The following is a 12,122-nucleotide window of genomic DNA, read 5'->3' on the forward strand; positions in this document are numbered from 1 at the left end:
GACGGGACAGGGACCTTCAGCTGGTGTGTGTCCCTTACTGGACTATAAGGGTGGCCAACAAGCAGCCAGCGCCTGCTGGAAGCAGCTGCTCTTCAGGACTGATGGGTTCTCTCTCCCAAGCTCAGGATGCTGATGTGAGTGCCCAAGATGGGAGCGGGCCGCCGAGGACTCGGGAGCCCCTGAGGGGAGAGTGGGCAGGGGACCGCTGCCGTGGGAACACGGGGCTCCCAGGTGGGAACAGCACCCCCAGCCCCCGGTGCCCCATGGTCTCCCTGGCAGGTGCCTCTGCTGCCCTGGGAGCCAGCGGGCCTGGCTGGCTGCCGAGAGGCCGCTGCGGAAGGGCCGGAGGTCGAGACTGTCGGGTGCATAGAGGCGTGGCGAGGCCTTACCTGAGAGTTTTCAGAAACGGAAGGGAAGCATCTCCCGCCTGGTTGGCTTGGTGGGTTCAGGCCCACGCCCTGAAAACCACTCTGGAGCCTGGGGGTTCCTGGGACTTGTTCATGCACGGCTTGCTCAGGAAGTTAAGGACCAGAAAGACTCACAAAAAGACCAGACTATCAAAAAGGGAAGCCCGGCTGCCGTCACAGGCCCGGGCGTGAGGCCCTTGGAAAGCGGGAAAGAGGGACCGATGATGGCTGAGTCTGGAGGTTTATTTCCAACACCCGCTTCCCGTTAGTGTCACCTGGAGAGCGCTGGGTCGTGTCCTCACGTGCATCCAAGCTCTTGAGGCCACAGGGGCATCTCATGGCTATAGAGAAGGGCTGAGGCTGCCTGGGAGCCTCAAGTCGGCAGGGCAGGGGCTAGGAGAGCTCGAAGCCCGTGTTCATGCCGATGGCGTAGCGTAGCTTCTCCCGCAGGACGCTCTTCTTGCTGTAGTTGGGCAGCTTGAGCAGGTTGAAGCAGGTGGAGGAGGTGGGCAGGCGGCCGCCCGGCTCCCGCTTGCGGATGGTGAAGAAGCCCCGGAGGACGCTGCCCAGGGTGTCCCCCGTGTCCTGCAAGCAAGCACAGCCCACAGCCTCGGGTTGAGGGGGGCACCCTGGGAGAGGGCCAGGCTGGTCCCCCCGAGGAGGATAACTGGAGAGATGGGTGCCCGGGAAGCGAGCCTGAGTCCTCAGGTGCCCCACAGAGAGAGGGGCCTGCATGAAGCAGCTCTGAGAAACAGGGCCTTCTGGTCAACTGCTAACTATCAGTCAACCAATTCTCAAAGAGCCGGAGCGCTCACCGTCCACATGTTTTGGTAACATTTCTGAAACAGCCTAGCATTTCCTCCCTGATCTTGGCAGCACGGACTGTAACTCAGGGTGGCCTTCCTTCAGTAAGGGGGTGAGAGTCATTTGGTGTCACCTAAGAGGAGGGTGCAGTGTGCAGACAGGGCACCTTGGAGAGCAGCGACTGCTCAGAGACCCCTGGGTTTTCATGGGGGTGAGAAACGTCTAACGACGGCCACCACCCAAGCACCCACTGTGGGTCAGGCAGCGGCACACGGGACGCGGTCACCCCGAGGGCGTCCACTGTCCCTCTGCAGAGGAGGAAGTTGGCCGCTGGCCCAGGTGTGCAGAGCTGGAAGGTGGAGAAGCTGGACTTGAGGCCTGAGCTTGTCCCATTCCTGAGCCCACATCCCAACCCCTCTCCCACGCTGCAGTTCAGACCTGGAAAGTTCAGGGCGGCACGAGCAGCTACGAGAATACCCCACAGGTATTCTTTCCCAAGGGAGTCATGAGAAAGGGACCGCCTGGGGCACCAAGGTGCTGAGCGGCCCGCCCTGTAGACACAACCGGTGAGCACCCTGCCTGGTCGGTGGGGCTGGCCCTACCCCAGCAGTGGTATACCTGATCATCTGACACTTCAACACAGCGGATGGAGAAAGGAGGCTTGAGGTAGGCGAATCCCAGGAGTGGGGGCCGGGAACAGCTCGTCACAAACTGCAACACAAGGCAGGGCCGGAGTCAGAGTGGGGAGATGCTGTCCGTGGGGGGTGACCAAAGGACAGCACCGGAGAGGGAGGAGGCAGGGGGCCCGCTAAGCATGGCAGGGAGAGGCCCGTGCCGAGGGCTGAGGCTCTGGAACGTGCATCACGCCACCAACAGCTCGCTCGCTTGGCACCTGCCTGCCCACTTGGCAGCTCAGGCACACTGGCATGATGACTGCAGGTGGCAGGGCTGTCCCTGTGAGCTTGGCCCCTGACCAGCTCTCAACAGGCTGACCAATACCTGGCCTTGGGAGCCAGCAAGGCTGAGGGTGGACCAAGGTACTGGACGCCCCCAGTGGGGTCTGTGGGGCCAGCCTCGTGTCCTTGCTTCCGCCCTGGAATTCTTGGCATCTTTCAGACAGCAGTTCCCGAGTCATTTCCATGAAGGACTAGCCCTACCTGGACAGAGGCATCGACCCACCCGGAAATCCAAGTGCTACCCTGCCCAGGGAAGTCCTAAGAATCCCTTCGCTTTCTTCAGTTCGACATCAGCGCAACACTTTCCCTTCTCGAGGGGATCCAGGGGCCTGCTACTGACAGCACTGAGCTGGCGTCAAGATTTCCCGGCAAGATGAGTGCTTGGGTCTTAAAAATAAAGATTCCCATTTAAACAATGTTATAAATGGTAGTGAGATTCCTGAGACCGTCCAAGAAGTTTGTGTGTCGTGCTTCAAAAGCCGTTTTTACAAAAACTATTGACAAGATATATTACTAGCCTAATATCCTGTGTTTTCCACCAGAAAGACTGTAGCAACAGACCTGGTTTAGAAGCATTTCCACCCTGAGCTGAGTCCACTGTGAACCCGATCCCCTCTAACCAGGCCTCGGGCATTGCATGACTCCAACCATCTGAAGGATGTGGAGACAGACACGGGAAGAGTCTGGGCCCCTCCCAGTTCGGGCTGCTGGGGCCGCTGCCTGCGGCCGTCCAGGGCTGCTCCAGGGAGGGAGGCGCGGTCAGCCTCCTGGGATGGGAGGAGGATCAGAGGGCAGGGGCAGCTGTGGGGCTCTGCCATCATTACGTCTCAAGAAGGCACATCCCCTCCTGTAGGAAGGTTCTGGGGCCGCCCCCAACCCCTCCTCAGTGTCTGCAGCCACAGAAAAGTGCAAGCCCAGGACGAGGGACTGCAGGTACGGGGACAGGCCACCGAGAGACACAAACTCGCCCGCAGTAGAGACCTGCTTTCCTCTTCCTAGGAGGCGGGGGAGCCATGCTATAGGTTGGCAGAGACTGTTTGATGCTTACAAGAGGCCCTGTTAGAAAAACTGATTCTCTCTTTTTTTCCAATAGGTGTGATTTTTAAAAATTTTTATTTACTTGGCTGCAGCAGATCTTAGTTGTGGCATGTGGGATCTAGCTCCCTGACCAGGGATTGAACCCAGGCCCCCTGCATTGGGAGGACAGGGTCTTAGCCACTGGGTCATGAGGGAAGTCCCTGGAAAAACTGATTCTCCTGATAATTAGCTTCTGGGACGATGGCCCCATGAACGCAGAGGTAACGTATAAACTACCTTCAGAAACATGGCTCTCTCTTCGGGCGTGAAGTCAGAGGCAAGGATATCCCAGAGCCAGATGATGACCCTGTGGCTCCCATGGAAACCTCCGTAGTACACCGTGTGCTTCCTGAAAACAACACAGACAAGGGCTCAGCCACACACGCTGCCGGGCGCGTGCAGACACAGGCAGGCATGGAATTCAGACAAGCGGCACAGTGAATTCTGCCCGGCCTGGATGACGACCAACTGCTCTTATGTCAGAAGTTCATGCCTTCATAACCCCTGGTCCCGAAAGCCCAATGGGCAGAGTGTTGCGTGGCAGGCCCTGGTGCTCCCCAGCAGAAGCTGACAGGAGACCCTGAATCTGTCTCCCAGGACTTCGGAGAGCCCCCCCACCACAGCCTCAGACTCTGCTTCCCCTTCTTAGTCTCCAGAGAGACAAGGGTTTTGAGCTTTTCTTCCAAAGCAGTTCACAGGGAAGGCAAGATCAGGGAGGCGGAGTCTCTCTGGAAGCAGGACCCTGAGAACCCTCCAAAAGGAGCCCGGTGAAGGAGCAGCGTGCTTTCTGGGAGGCCTAAGAATCTCACTCTTGCCCCCTGCACTCGCTCCTTACTTCAGATCTTCCAGATCGATCTCGGCATTGTCCCCAGAGATGAGTCGCTGCAGCTCAGGGGTCGAGAACATCCGGATCCACTCAGGCTTGATGATGGAACGGAAGCCGCTAATGAGGGCAGCTGTCTGGTTCTTGATTTGCGTGTGCATTCGAAAGTGGGCCATCAGATGGATGTAGCTAATTCTGTCACCAACAGGGGAAAACAACGGAAATTAACGGGGCAGGGCGGGAGGCTGACGATGGGCTGGAAGACGAGTCGGTCAGCTCTGAAGCGTCTCTTACACAAACACAAGGAGCACCAGGGCATTTCACCAGGACAACAGCGACGAGGACGACAGCTCTCCTGGACAGCCCATGGCCAGCCACCGGGACAGCCTCGGTGTCAAGGGCATCACCTCCTGCGTGCCTCCCCAAGCCAGCAGGTCAGACAAGGGGGTACCACTCCACCATCAAGCATCACAGTGAGCCGTGCTCCAGCTAAGGAGAGGGCCCTTCTCAGTACGAAGGGACTTTTATTTCATTTCATCCTTTTGGACATAAACCATTTAAGATACTATTCAGTTCTCCAGAGAAAAACTGTTTCATGCTGAAACTTTAGGGGATGTCCATGGTGGTCCAGTGGCCAAGACTCCAAGCTCCCGGTGCAGGGGGCCAGGATTCAATCCCTGGTCAGGGAACTAGATACCGTATCTGCAACAGAAGATCCCGCGTGCCACAACTAAGACCTGGTGGAGCCAAATAAATAAAATAAGAAAAGAAAAGAAACTTCGGTCAAAATCTTCCTAGACTGGACAGAGTCCAGGCCATGAGAAGGCAGGGCTGCGGAAAGTTTTAACCACATGCAGCTGGCTGACGATTAGGCTTAGGGAGAAGTCGGAGCACCAGCAAGGGTTCCTAGCGGCAGGTGCAGCTCACGACACAACGCAACGCCTCAGGCCAGGGGACAGCCGCTCCTACAGGCTTGCCAGCACGGCCGATTTCTTAGCAAACCATATACTCAGAGACGGAAGACCGTGAGCCCAGCCCAGGGGCAACTCTCAACATTCCAAATCCGTACAGTCCAAATAAATCTGTTTACCCCATGATGCACAGATCTGAGTTACTGACCTTGGAAATGTTCCTGTTTTAAAAAAGCTTCCAGGGGCTTCCCTGGTGGCTCAGTGGTAAAGAATACACCGGCCAATGTAGGAGACGTGGGTTCGATCCCTCATCTGGGAGGATCCCACATGCCTCGGGGCAACTAAGCCCCTGCGCCACAACTGCTGAGCCCATGTGCCGCCACTACTAAAGCCAGCGCGCCTAAAGCCTGTGCTCTGTAACAGGAGAAGCCACCGCAATGAAAAGTGCGTATACTGCAACTAGAGAGCAGTTCCCAGGCGCCACAACTAGAGAAAAGCCTACTCAGCAACCCAAATAAACATTAAGGAAAAAAGCTTCCATTGGCAAGCCTGCACGTGATACACTTAAATATGACTTTTTCTATCACTGCTACTCCTTTCATGGGCTCGTTGAAGCTGGTGATTGACAGTTTTCCTTTTTCCAAAAGAGAGGCAGGGAGCCTGCGAGACTTTCCTGGCGAACACCCAGGAAGTGCAAGATCAGGCCTCCCCCTGAAGAAGTGGGTCCTGGTGATGCCAGGCCTTTTAAAGAGCCTGCAAAATGGAATGCCCTTGCCCTCATAAAACCTACTGAGGTTTTATGCTAAGAACAGGGAAGAGTTTGTGAAATGACCTTCCACGTAGGTTTCTAGGCAGGACAGGAACCTCACTCTGACTGCATCAACCCACCTCCACTGGCTGCTGGACATATAGCTCTGACCATCACCCCCGTGCCACGCCTGGCAAAACAGGGCCCTCCTGAGGGGGGATACACGTGACGATGGTGGGGTCACTGCTCTCATTTATTAAGGCCCTCTGTGGCAACAGACATCCCAGAAGATACTCTGCGTGTGCTCTTCTGTGAAATCCTCTGGAGGGATGGTTGCAGGCACATGGCAGGCAGGCTCAGGACCCACCCTGCTCTCTGACACCCCCAGGTATCTTCCTCCCACCCTGTGGTCCCTGATCTTTCTCAGCTTTTGTCACACGAAGGCCCTGAGGCCAAGAGCCAAAACTGCATGACGAGAATCAATCAATCGTGATGGTAATTCAGTCTGCTGTACTGACAGTCTAAATAAATAAAAGCTACCCGAGCGCGGGGACTAACCGATCCGACCCGAGAGGGACGTGATGCTCGGGACAGCAGCTGTGACGCGCATCTGATCCCCGTGACTTACCGGGCAGGGCTAAGCTCTCACCCGTCACTGAAGACAGCAAAGCTCAGATGAGCAGTTCAGACGCTCAGCTAAGCCTGCTGACAAGAGGACAGTGACGGACTGATAGAAGGGCCAACAGCGACTCCCTGTGCCGGGCCCTGCGATCAATTAGGCGAGGACGGGCTGGGTGCACACATGCCTGGAGGGGCTTTGCTCTGAGGGACCACTGCTGACAGACTCATAAAAGGCTGCTTTCTGGGCCAAGGCTGCCTCGCCCTGGGGTCTCCCCAGGATGAGGCCCTGTCTGCTGCATCTGAGTTCATCGCTGCTGTCTTTGAGAATAGCGTTCTATACCGTGGCCACACACCCTTGTTCCAAAATGATCTCCTCCTTCAAGGAGTCTTTCCACCTCTGCGCCCTCTGGGTTCAGGACCACACACCCAAACGGCTCAGAACCCATCTGTCTGCACCTACAGCCGTCATTAAATTCCTAGCAACACCGCTGCCTGGGTGCCTCTGACCTTAGAAGTGCTACTGCAAAAAAATAAATTGTCAATTCTTATTCTGCAAATCGAATTTAATACGACTTCGGCCTATGAACTGTAACCAGTAAATTCCATTATGATATTTATGGCCTCCTTCTACTTCAATCTATCTTAATAAATTATCAAAGTAAGCCTGGAGAGCCAGAATGAAGTCCTTTCAAGTGGTGACCTTAAAAACTTAATTGCCATACTCACTTATTTTCATTTGTAACAGGAATGGTCTTCCCTCCAGGAACCAGTTCATGGCAAACAAGCTGGAGGAGAGGAAGGGGAGCAATTACTCAAGAGATTTCTAATGAGGAAATACGACTTCCCAAAGACGAAAGGCGCGACGCTGACATCCATAATAATCCCAGGAGGAAGATGAGTCATGTGTGGGAACAATCATTTCCACAGAAAGCCAGGGCTCAAATATCAACCAGCAGGCCCTGCCTGATCAATAGGAAAGGCTCCTTCTCATCTCATCCTCGTTCACCCGTGTGGATTAAGGCTCCGGGGTGTCGTGGAGGGGAACGTGTTAGTGAAGAGCATAAGAAGATGGGTAAATAAACGGAGGCATGCTGGCCATGCCCTGGAATACAGCGGCGCTATTAGGAGATACGATGGCATGACGCTGGTCCCAGCAACGACTCATTTGACAAGTGGCACTTGTGAGCTAAGCAAAGTATGCCCAGGGAGACGCAGTGACCCTGCTAAGGCCCTGGGAAGCTGGCCTCGTACTACGAGCTCCAGGGCAGCCCTCGGACCACATGCACACTGGGGCTCGTGCAGGGGTCCAGGGATCCAACTGGAGGGGCCGGGAGCCCTGTGGGGGGAAGCAAGACAGAGCGAGTCTAGGGGGAGCCCCTCTGCCACCATAACTTCAAGGGTCTTTTTTTCCCTGCTCTGCTGTCCGTGCCGAGAAGGAACAAGGACAGGATTCTGTTAGAGGTCCCTCCTGTTGGGTGGCTTCGGCCCCGTCCCAGTCCAGATCCTTCGTTTGGAACAGCTAATCCTCACCATGGTAACAAAAAGCGGGAGTCACTGTTCCCTCGAGAATAAACCCAAAATGCACTGGAAGTAGAGCAGGGTCTCTGTGGGGGACCAGCAGGTCCAGGCTAGGTCATGGCAAGGGGAGGCGAGTGCCCTCCCGCCTGACAGTGTGGGAGAGGGGCTTGGGCAGGCAGAGGAGAAGGACGCACAGACAGACAGAGCCCCAGTCTGTGGGTCTCCTGGGGAAAACACCAGAGTAGGGCAGGTCTCAAGACCGAGAGCTAACTGTGGCTCAGATCATGAACTCCTTATTGCCAAATTCAGACTTAAATTGAACAAACTAGGGAAAACACTAGACCATTCAGGTATGACCTAAATTAAATTCCTTTCAATTATACAGTAGAAGTGAGAAATAGATTTAAGGGACTAGATCTGATAGACAGAGTGCCTGATGAACTATAGACGGAGGTTCGTGACACTGTACAGGAGACGTGGATCAAGACCATCCCCCAAAAAAAGAAATGCAAAAAAGCAAAATGGCTGTCTGAGGAGGCCTTATAAATGGCTGAGAAAAGAAAAGCTAAAGGCAAAGGAGAAAAAGATATACCCATTTGAATGCAGAGTTCCAAAGAATAGCAAGCAGAGATAAGGCCTTCCTCAGGGATCAATGCAAAGAAATAGAGGAAAATAATAGAATGGGAAAGACTATAGAGATCTCTTCAAGAAAATTAGAGATACCAAGGAACATTTCATGCAAAGATGGGCTAAATAAAGACAGAAATGGTATGGACCTAACAAAAGTAGAAGATATTAAGAAGAGGTGACAAGAATACACAGAAGAACTGTACAAAAAAAGTCTTCACAACCCAGATAATCACAATGGTGTGATCACTCACCTAGAGCCAGACATCCTGGAATGCGAAGTCAAGTGGGCCTTAGAAAGCATCACTACGAACAGAGCTAGTGGAGGTGATGGAATTCCAGTTGAGCTATTTCAAATCCTGAAAGATGATGCTGTGAAAGTGCTGCACTCAATATGCCAGCAAATTTGGAAAACTCAGCAGTGGCCACAGGACTGGAAAAGGTTAGTTGTCATTCCAATCCCAAAGAAAGGCAATGCCAAAGAATGCTCAAACTACTGCACAATTGTACTTATCTCACACACTAGCAAAGTAATGCTCAAAATTCTCCAAGCCAGGCTTCAACAGTATGTGAACTGAGAACTTCCAAATGTTCAAGCTGGATTTAGAAAAGGCAGAGGAACCAGAGATTAAATTGCCAACATCCTCTGAATCATCGAAAAAGCAAGAGAGTTCCAGAAAAACATCTATTTCTACTTTACTGACTACACAAAAGCCTCTGACTATGCAGATCACAACAAACTGTGGAAAATTCTGAAAGACATGGGAATACCAGACCACCTGACCTGCCTCCTGAAAAATCTGTATGCAGGTCAAGAAGCAACAGTTAGAACATGGAACAACAGACTGGTTCCAAATAGGGAAAGGAGTATGTAAAGGCTGTATACTGTCACCCTGCTTATTTAACTTCTTTGCAGAGTATATCATGCAAAATGCCAGGCTGGATGAAGCACAAGCTGGAATCAAGATTGCCAGGAGAATACCAATAACCTCAGATAATGCAGATGACACCAACTACCCTTATGGCAGAAAGTGAAGAGGAACTAAAGAGCCTCTTGATGAAAGTGAAAGAGGAAAGCGAAAAAGCTGGCTTAAAACTCAACATTCAGAAGACTAAGATCATGGCATCCGGTCCCATCACTTCATGGCAAATAGATGGGGGAAACAGTGGAAACAGTGAGAAACTTTATTTTCTTGGGCTCCAAAATCACTGCAGATGGTGACTGCAGCCTTGCTCCTTAGAAGAAAAGCTATGACCAACCTAGACAGCATATTAAAAAGCAGAGACATTACTTGGCCAACAAAGGTCCGTCTAGTCAAAGCGATGGTTTTCCCAGTAGTCATGTATGGAAGTGACAGTTGGACTATAAAGAAAGCTGAGCACCGAAGAGTTGATGCTTTTGAACTGTAGTGCTGAAGAAGACTCTTGAGAGTCCCTTGGACAGAAAGGAAATCCAAACAGTCAAAACTAAAGGAAATCAGTCCTGAATATTCATTGGAAGGACTGATGCTGAAACTGAAACTCCAATACTTTGGCCACCTGATGCGAATGATGCTGGGAAAGATTGAAGGAAGGAGGAGAAGGGGATGACAAGAGGATGAGATGGTTGGATGGCATCACCGACTCAACGGACATGAGTTTGAGTAAACTCCGGGAGTTGGTGATGATCAGGGAAGCCCGGTGTGCTGCAGTCCATGGGGTCGCAAAGAGTCGGACACGACTGAGTGACTGAACTGAACTGAGGGCAGGTCTCAGGGAGCCAAAGGAGGAAGGGAGCAGAAAGCCCGGCCAGAGAAGCCCACGTACCTGACCCATGACATCCTCATCATACGACAGCGTCAGGCCCAAGTCAGCGATGTCCCCATCGTACCGCTAAAGCAACAGAGAAAGGGACAACGTAAGGGCTGGTGAGTCCTACATCCCTGACGGCTTTAACACTCTCCTCTGACGATGTCTGCTTGGACGGCTACCACTGTGGCTGCCATGAGACTTGAAGCAGAGGAAGGGGCCCCTCATCCCCTGCAGGAAAGAGGCTGTGAGCGTCAGTCTCGGGAGAAAGTGCTCAGGACACAGGGGCCTGCCACGACTAGGGAGTGGGCCACTTCCCCATGGCAGGTGATCCCATGCCTCCCATGACAGCTGGGCAGAGCTGGAGCCTGCCTGTGGGCATCCCTTCCCTGAGTCCCTACGGGTACTCAGCCAGGCCATTCTGCGTTCCACACTGACCTTGATGGATGTGAGGTTTTTGTAGAACTCTGAGTCCAGAGAGGGCAGCTCATCCACAGAGCTGTAGAAGACGCTGTGGTGGTGCCCGAGCAGCTGGCTCAGGAAGAAGGACGCGAAGGGCACGTCAACCACGATTCCCTGCCAGAGAGGAGGCGGGAGCTGCCACCTGCTGCCCGGGACCCCATCTTATGACCTCATCAGGGCTGCTCGGGCTGCAGAGGGGGCTCCGAGGGCCCCAGTGACACCTCTAAACACTGCCGAGATGTTCGCTCTGGACGACGATGCCCCCTAGCACTTACAACACCGCCGAGTGCCTCCTGGGGACCTCATGGCACAGTGGTTGAGGGCCTCGGCTCTGCAGCCGCACAGCTCAGGCATCAAACCCCAGCTGCCAGGTCACGGGGCACCAGCTTGCTCATCTGTAAATGCGTGCCAGCAGAGCCTCAGCTTCAAGGATTAACCAAGCCGGGTGGGGGAACGCTTCCAGAAGGAAGGGTAGCTGAGTGTGAGGCCCTGAGTACAAGGCCCGCAGGTGTGCTCCAGGGCTGCCATGAGGTCTGGCCACAGGAGGGTGTGTGAGGGAGGGGGTGAGTGGGGAGGCCAGGGAGGCAGGAGGGCCCGACGGGGAAGTGCTCACGAGCCTCCCGGAGCCTGGATTCTCTCCCGAGGCCTGGGAGGGCTCCCGGCAGGGACGTGCGGATCTGTACTTCCTGTGGGGAATGGTTGGGAGGCCCCTGCAGACACTGGGAGTGTGCGGACCAGGGAGACGGAGAGCGGGGAGGCAGGCTGACTTTGCGACACCCTGTCCTGAGGATCATGGGGGGCAAGTGAGTGAATGCAGGCCGCTCCTCACTGGGCCTGGGGTGTCCTTGCTGCTGGAGAGGGAGGAGGCAGAGACTCGGCCTGGGAAGTGGGGGAGGACGTTTACAAAGCCAGGAAGTTGTGCCTTCAGCTGGCCCAGATGCTTCTGGGTCTCGTCAAAGCTACACATTTGAAGCAAAAAAACACGGCAAACGACCAGGAGGGGCCTTCGGATTTTGCTTGCTTGTTTTGTAAAAAAAAGAAAAAGAGGGGGATCAACTGAGAAGTGTTACCATTTTGCAGACGTGGAAACGGAAGCACAGAGAAGGCCACCTAACCAGTTCAGGCAGGAGGAGGACTGGAGGGGACTTGGACTCAGATGGGGCCCCTGACATCATCATAGCAGGGACTGAGGCCACGGATGGGGCTGTTTACACAGGGGGAATGATGTATTATTCGAGACTCAAAGCATTTTTGGCCCACGTGGCCTCCTTTCTCAGCCGGGCCTGCAGCGGGCTATGCCTCTGGAGGGTGTCCTGGCCTCCCTGGCCTCTGTGAGGGGTAGGATGTGAGTGTGGCTCAGGGGTCGGCCCCTGGGGTGAG

General features: G+C 54.1%; 1 protein-coding gene across 7 annotated transcripts in view; it reads right to left on the reverse strand.

Annotated features, from left to right (window-relative positions):
* Positions 1–31: 31 nt before the first annotated feature.
* UBE3B (ubiquitin protein ligase E3B) overlaps positions 32–12,122 on the reverse strand; it is a 45,891-nt gene continuing 33,800 nt past the window's right edge. For all 7 annotated transcript variants that reach the window (XM_010828664.1, XM_010828660.1, XM_010828663.1 and 4 more), the window contains 7 exons: positions 10,719–10,856; positions 10,299–10,364; positions 7,074–7,132; positions 4,080–4,262; positions 3,482–3,593; positions 1,830–1,922; positions 32–992 (listed from right to left, as the gene is read on the reverse strand). In XM_010828664.1, the coding sequence (XP_010826966.1) occupies positions 801–992; positions 1,830–1,922; positions 3,482–3,593; positions 4,080–4,262; positions 7,074–7,132; positions 10,299–10,364; positions 10,719–10,856 (843 nt within the window). In that variant the 3' untranslated portion in view covers positions 32–800. The remainder of the gene's footprint in view (positions 993–1,829; positions 1,923–3,481; positions 3,594–4,079; positions 4,263–7,073; positions 7,133–10,298; positions 10,365–10,718; positions 10,857–12,122) is intronic.

The sequence above is a fragment of the Bison bison genome, unplaced genomic scaffold (genome assembly GCF_000754665.1).
Source record: "Bison bison bison isolate TAMUID 2011002044 unplaced genomic scaffold, Bison_UMD1.0 scf7180017864495, whole genome shotgun sequence".
Taxonomy (NCBI): domain Eukaryota; kingdom Metazoa; phylum Chordata; class Mammalia; order Artiodactyla; family Bovidae; genus Bison; species Bison bison.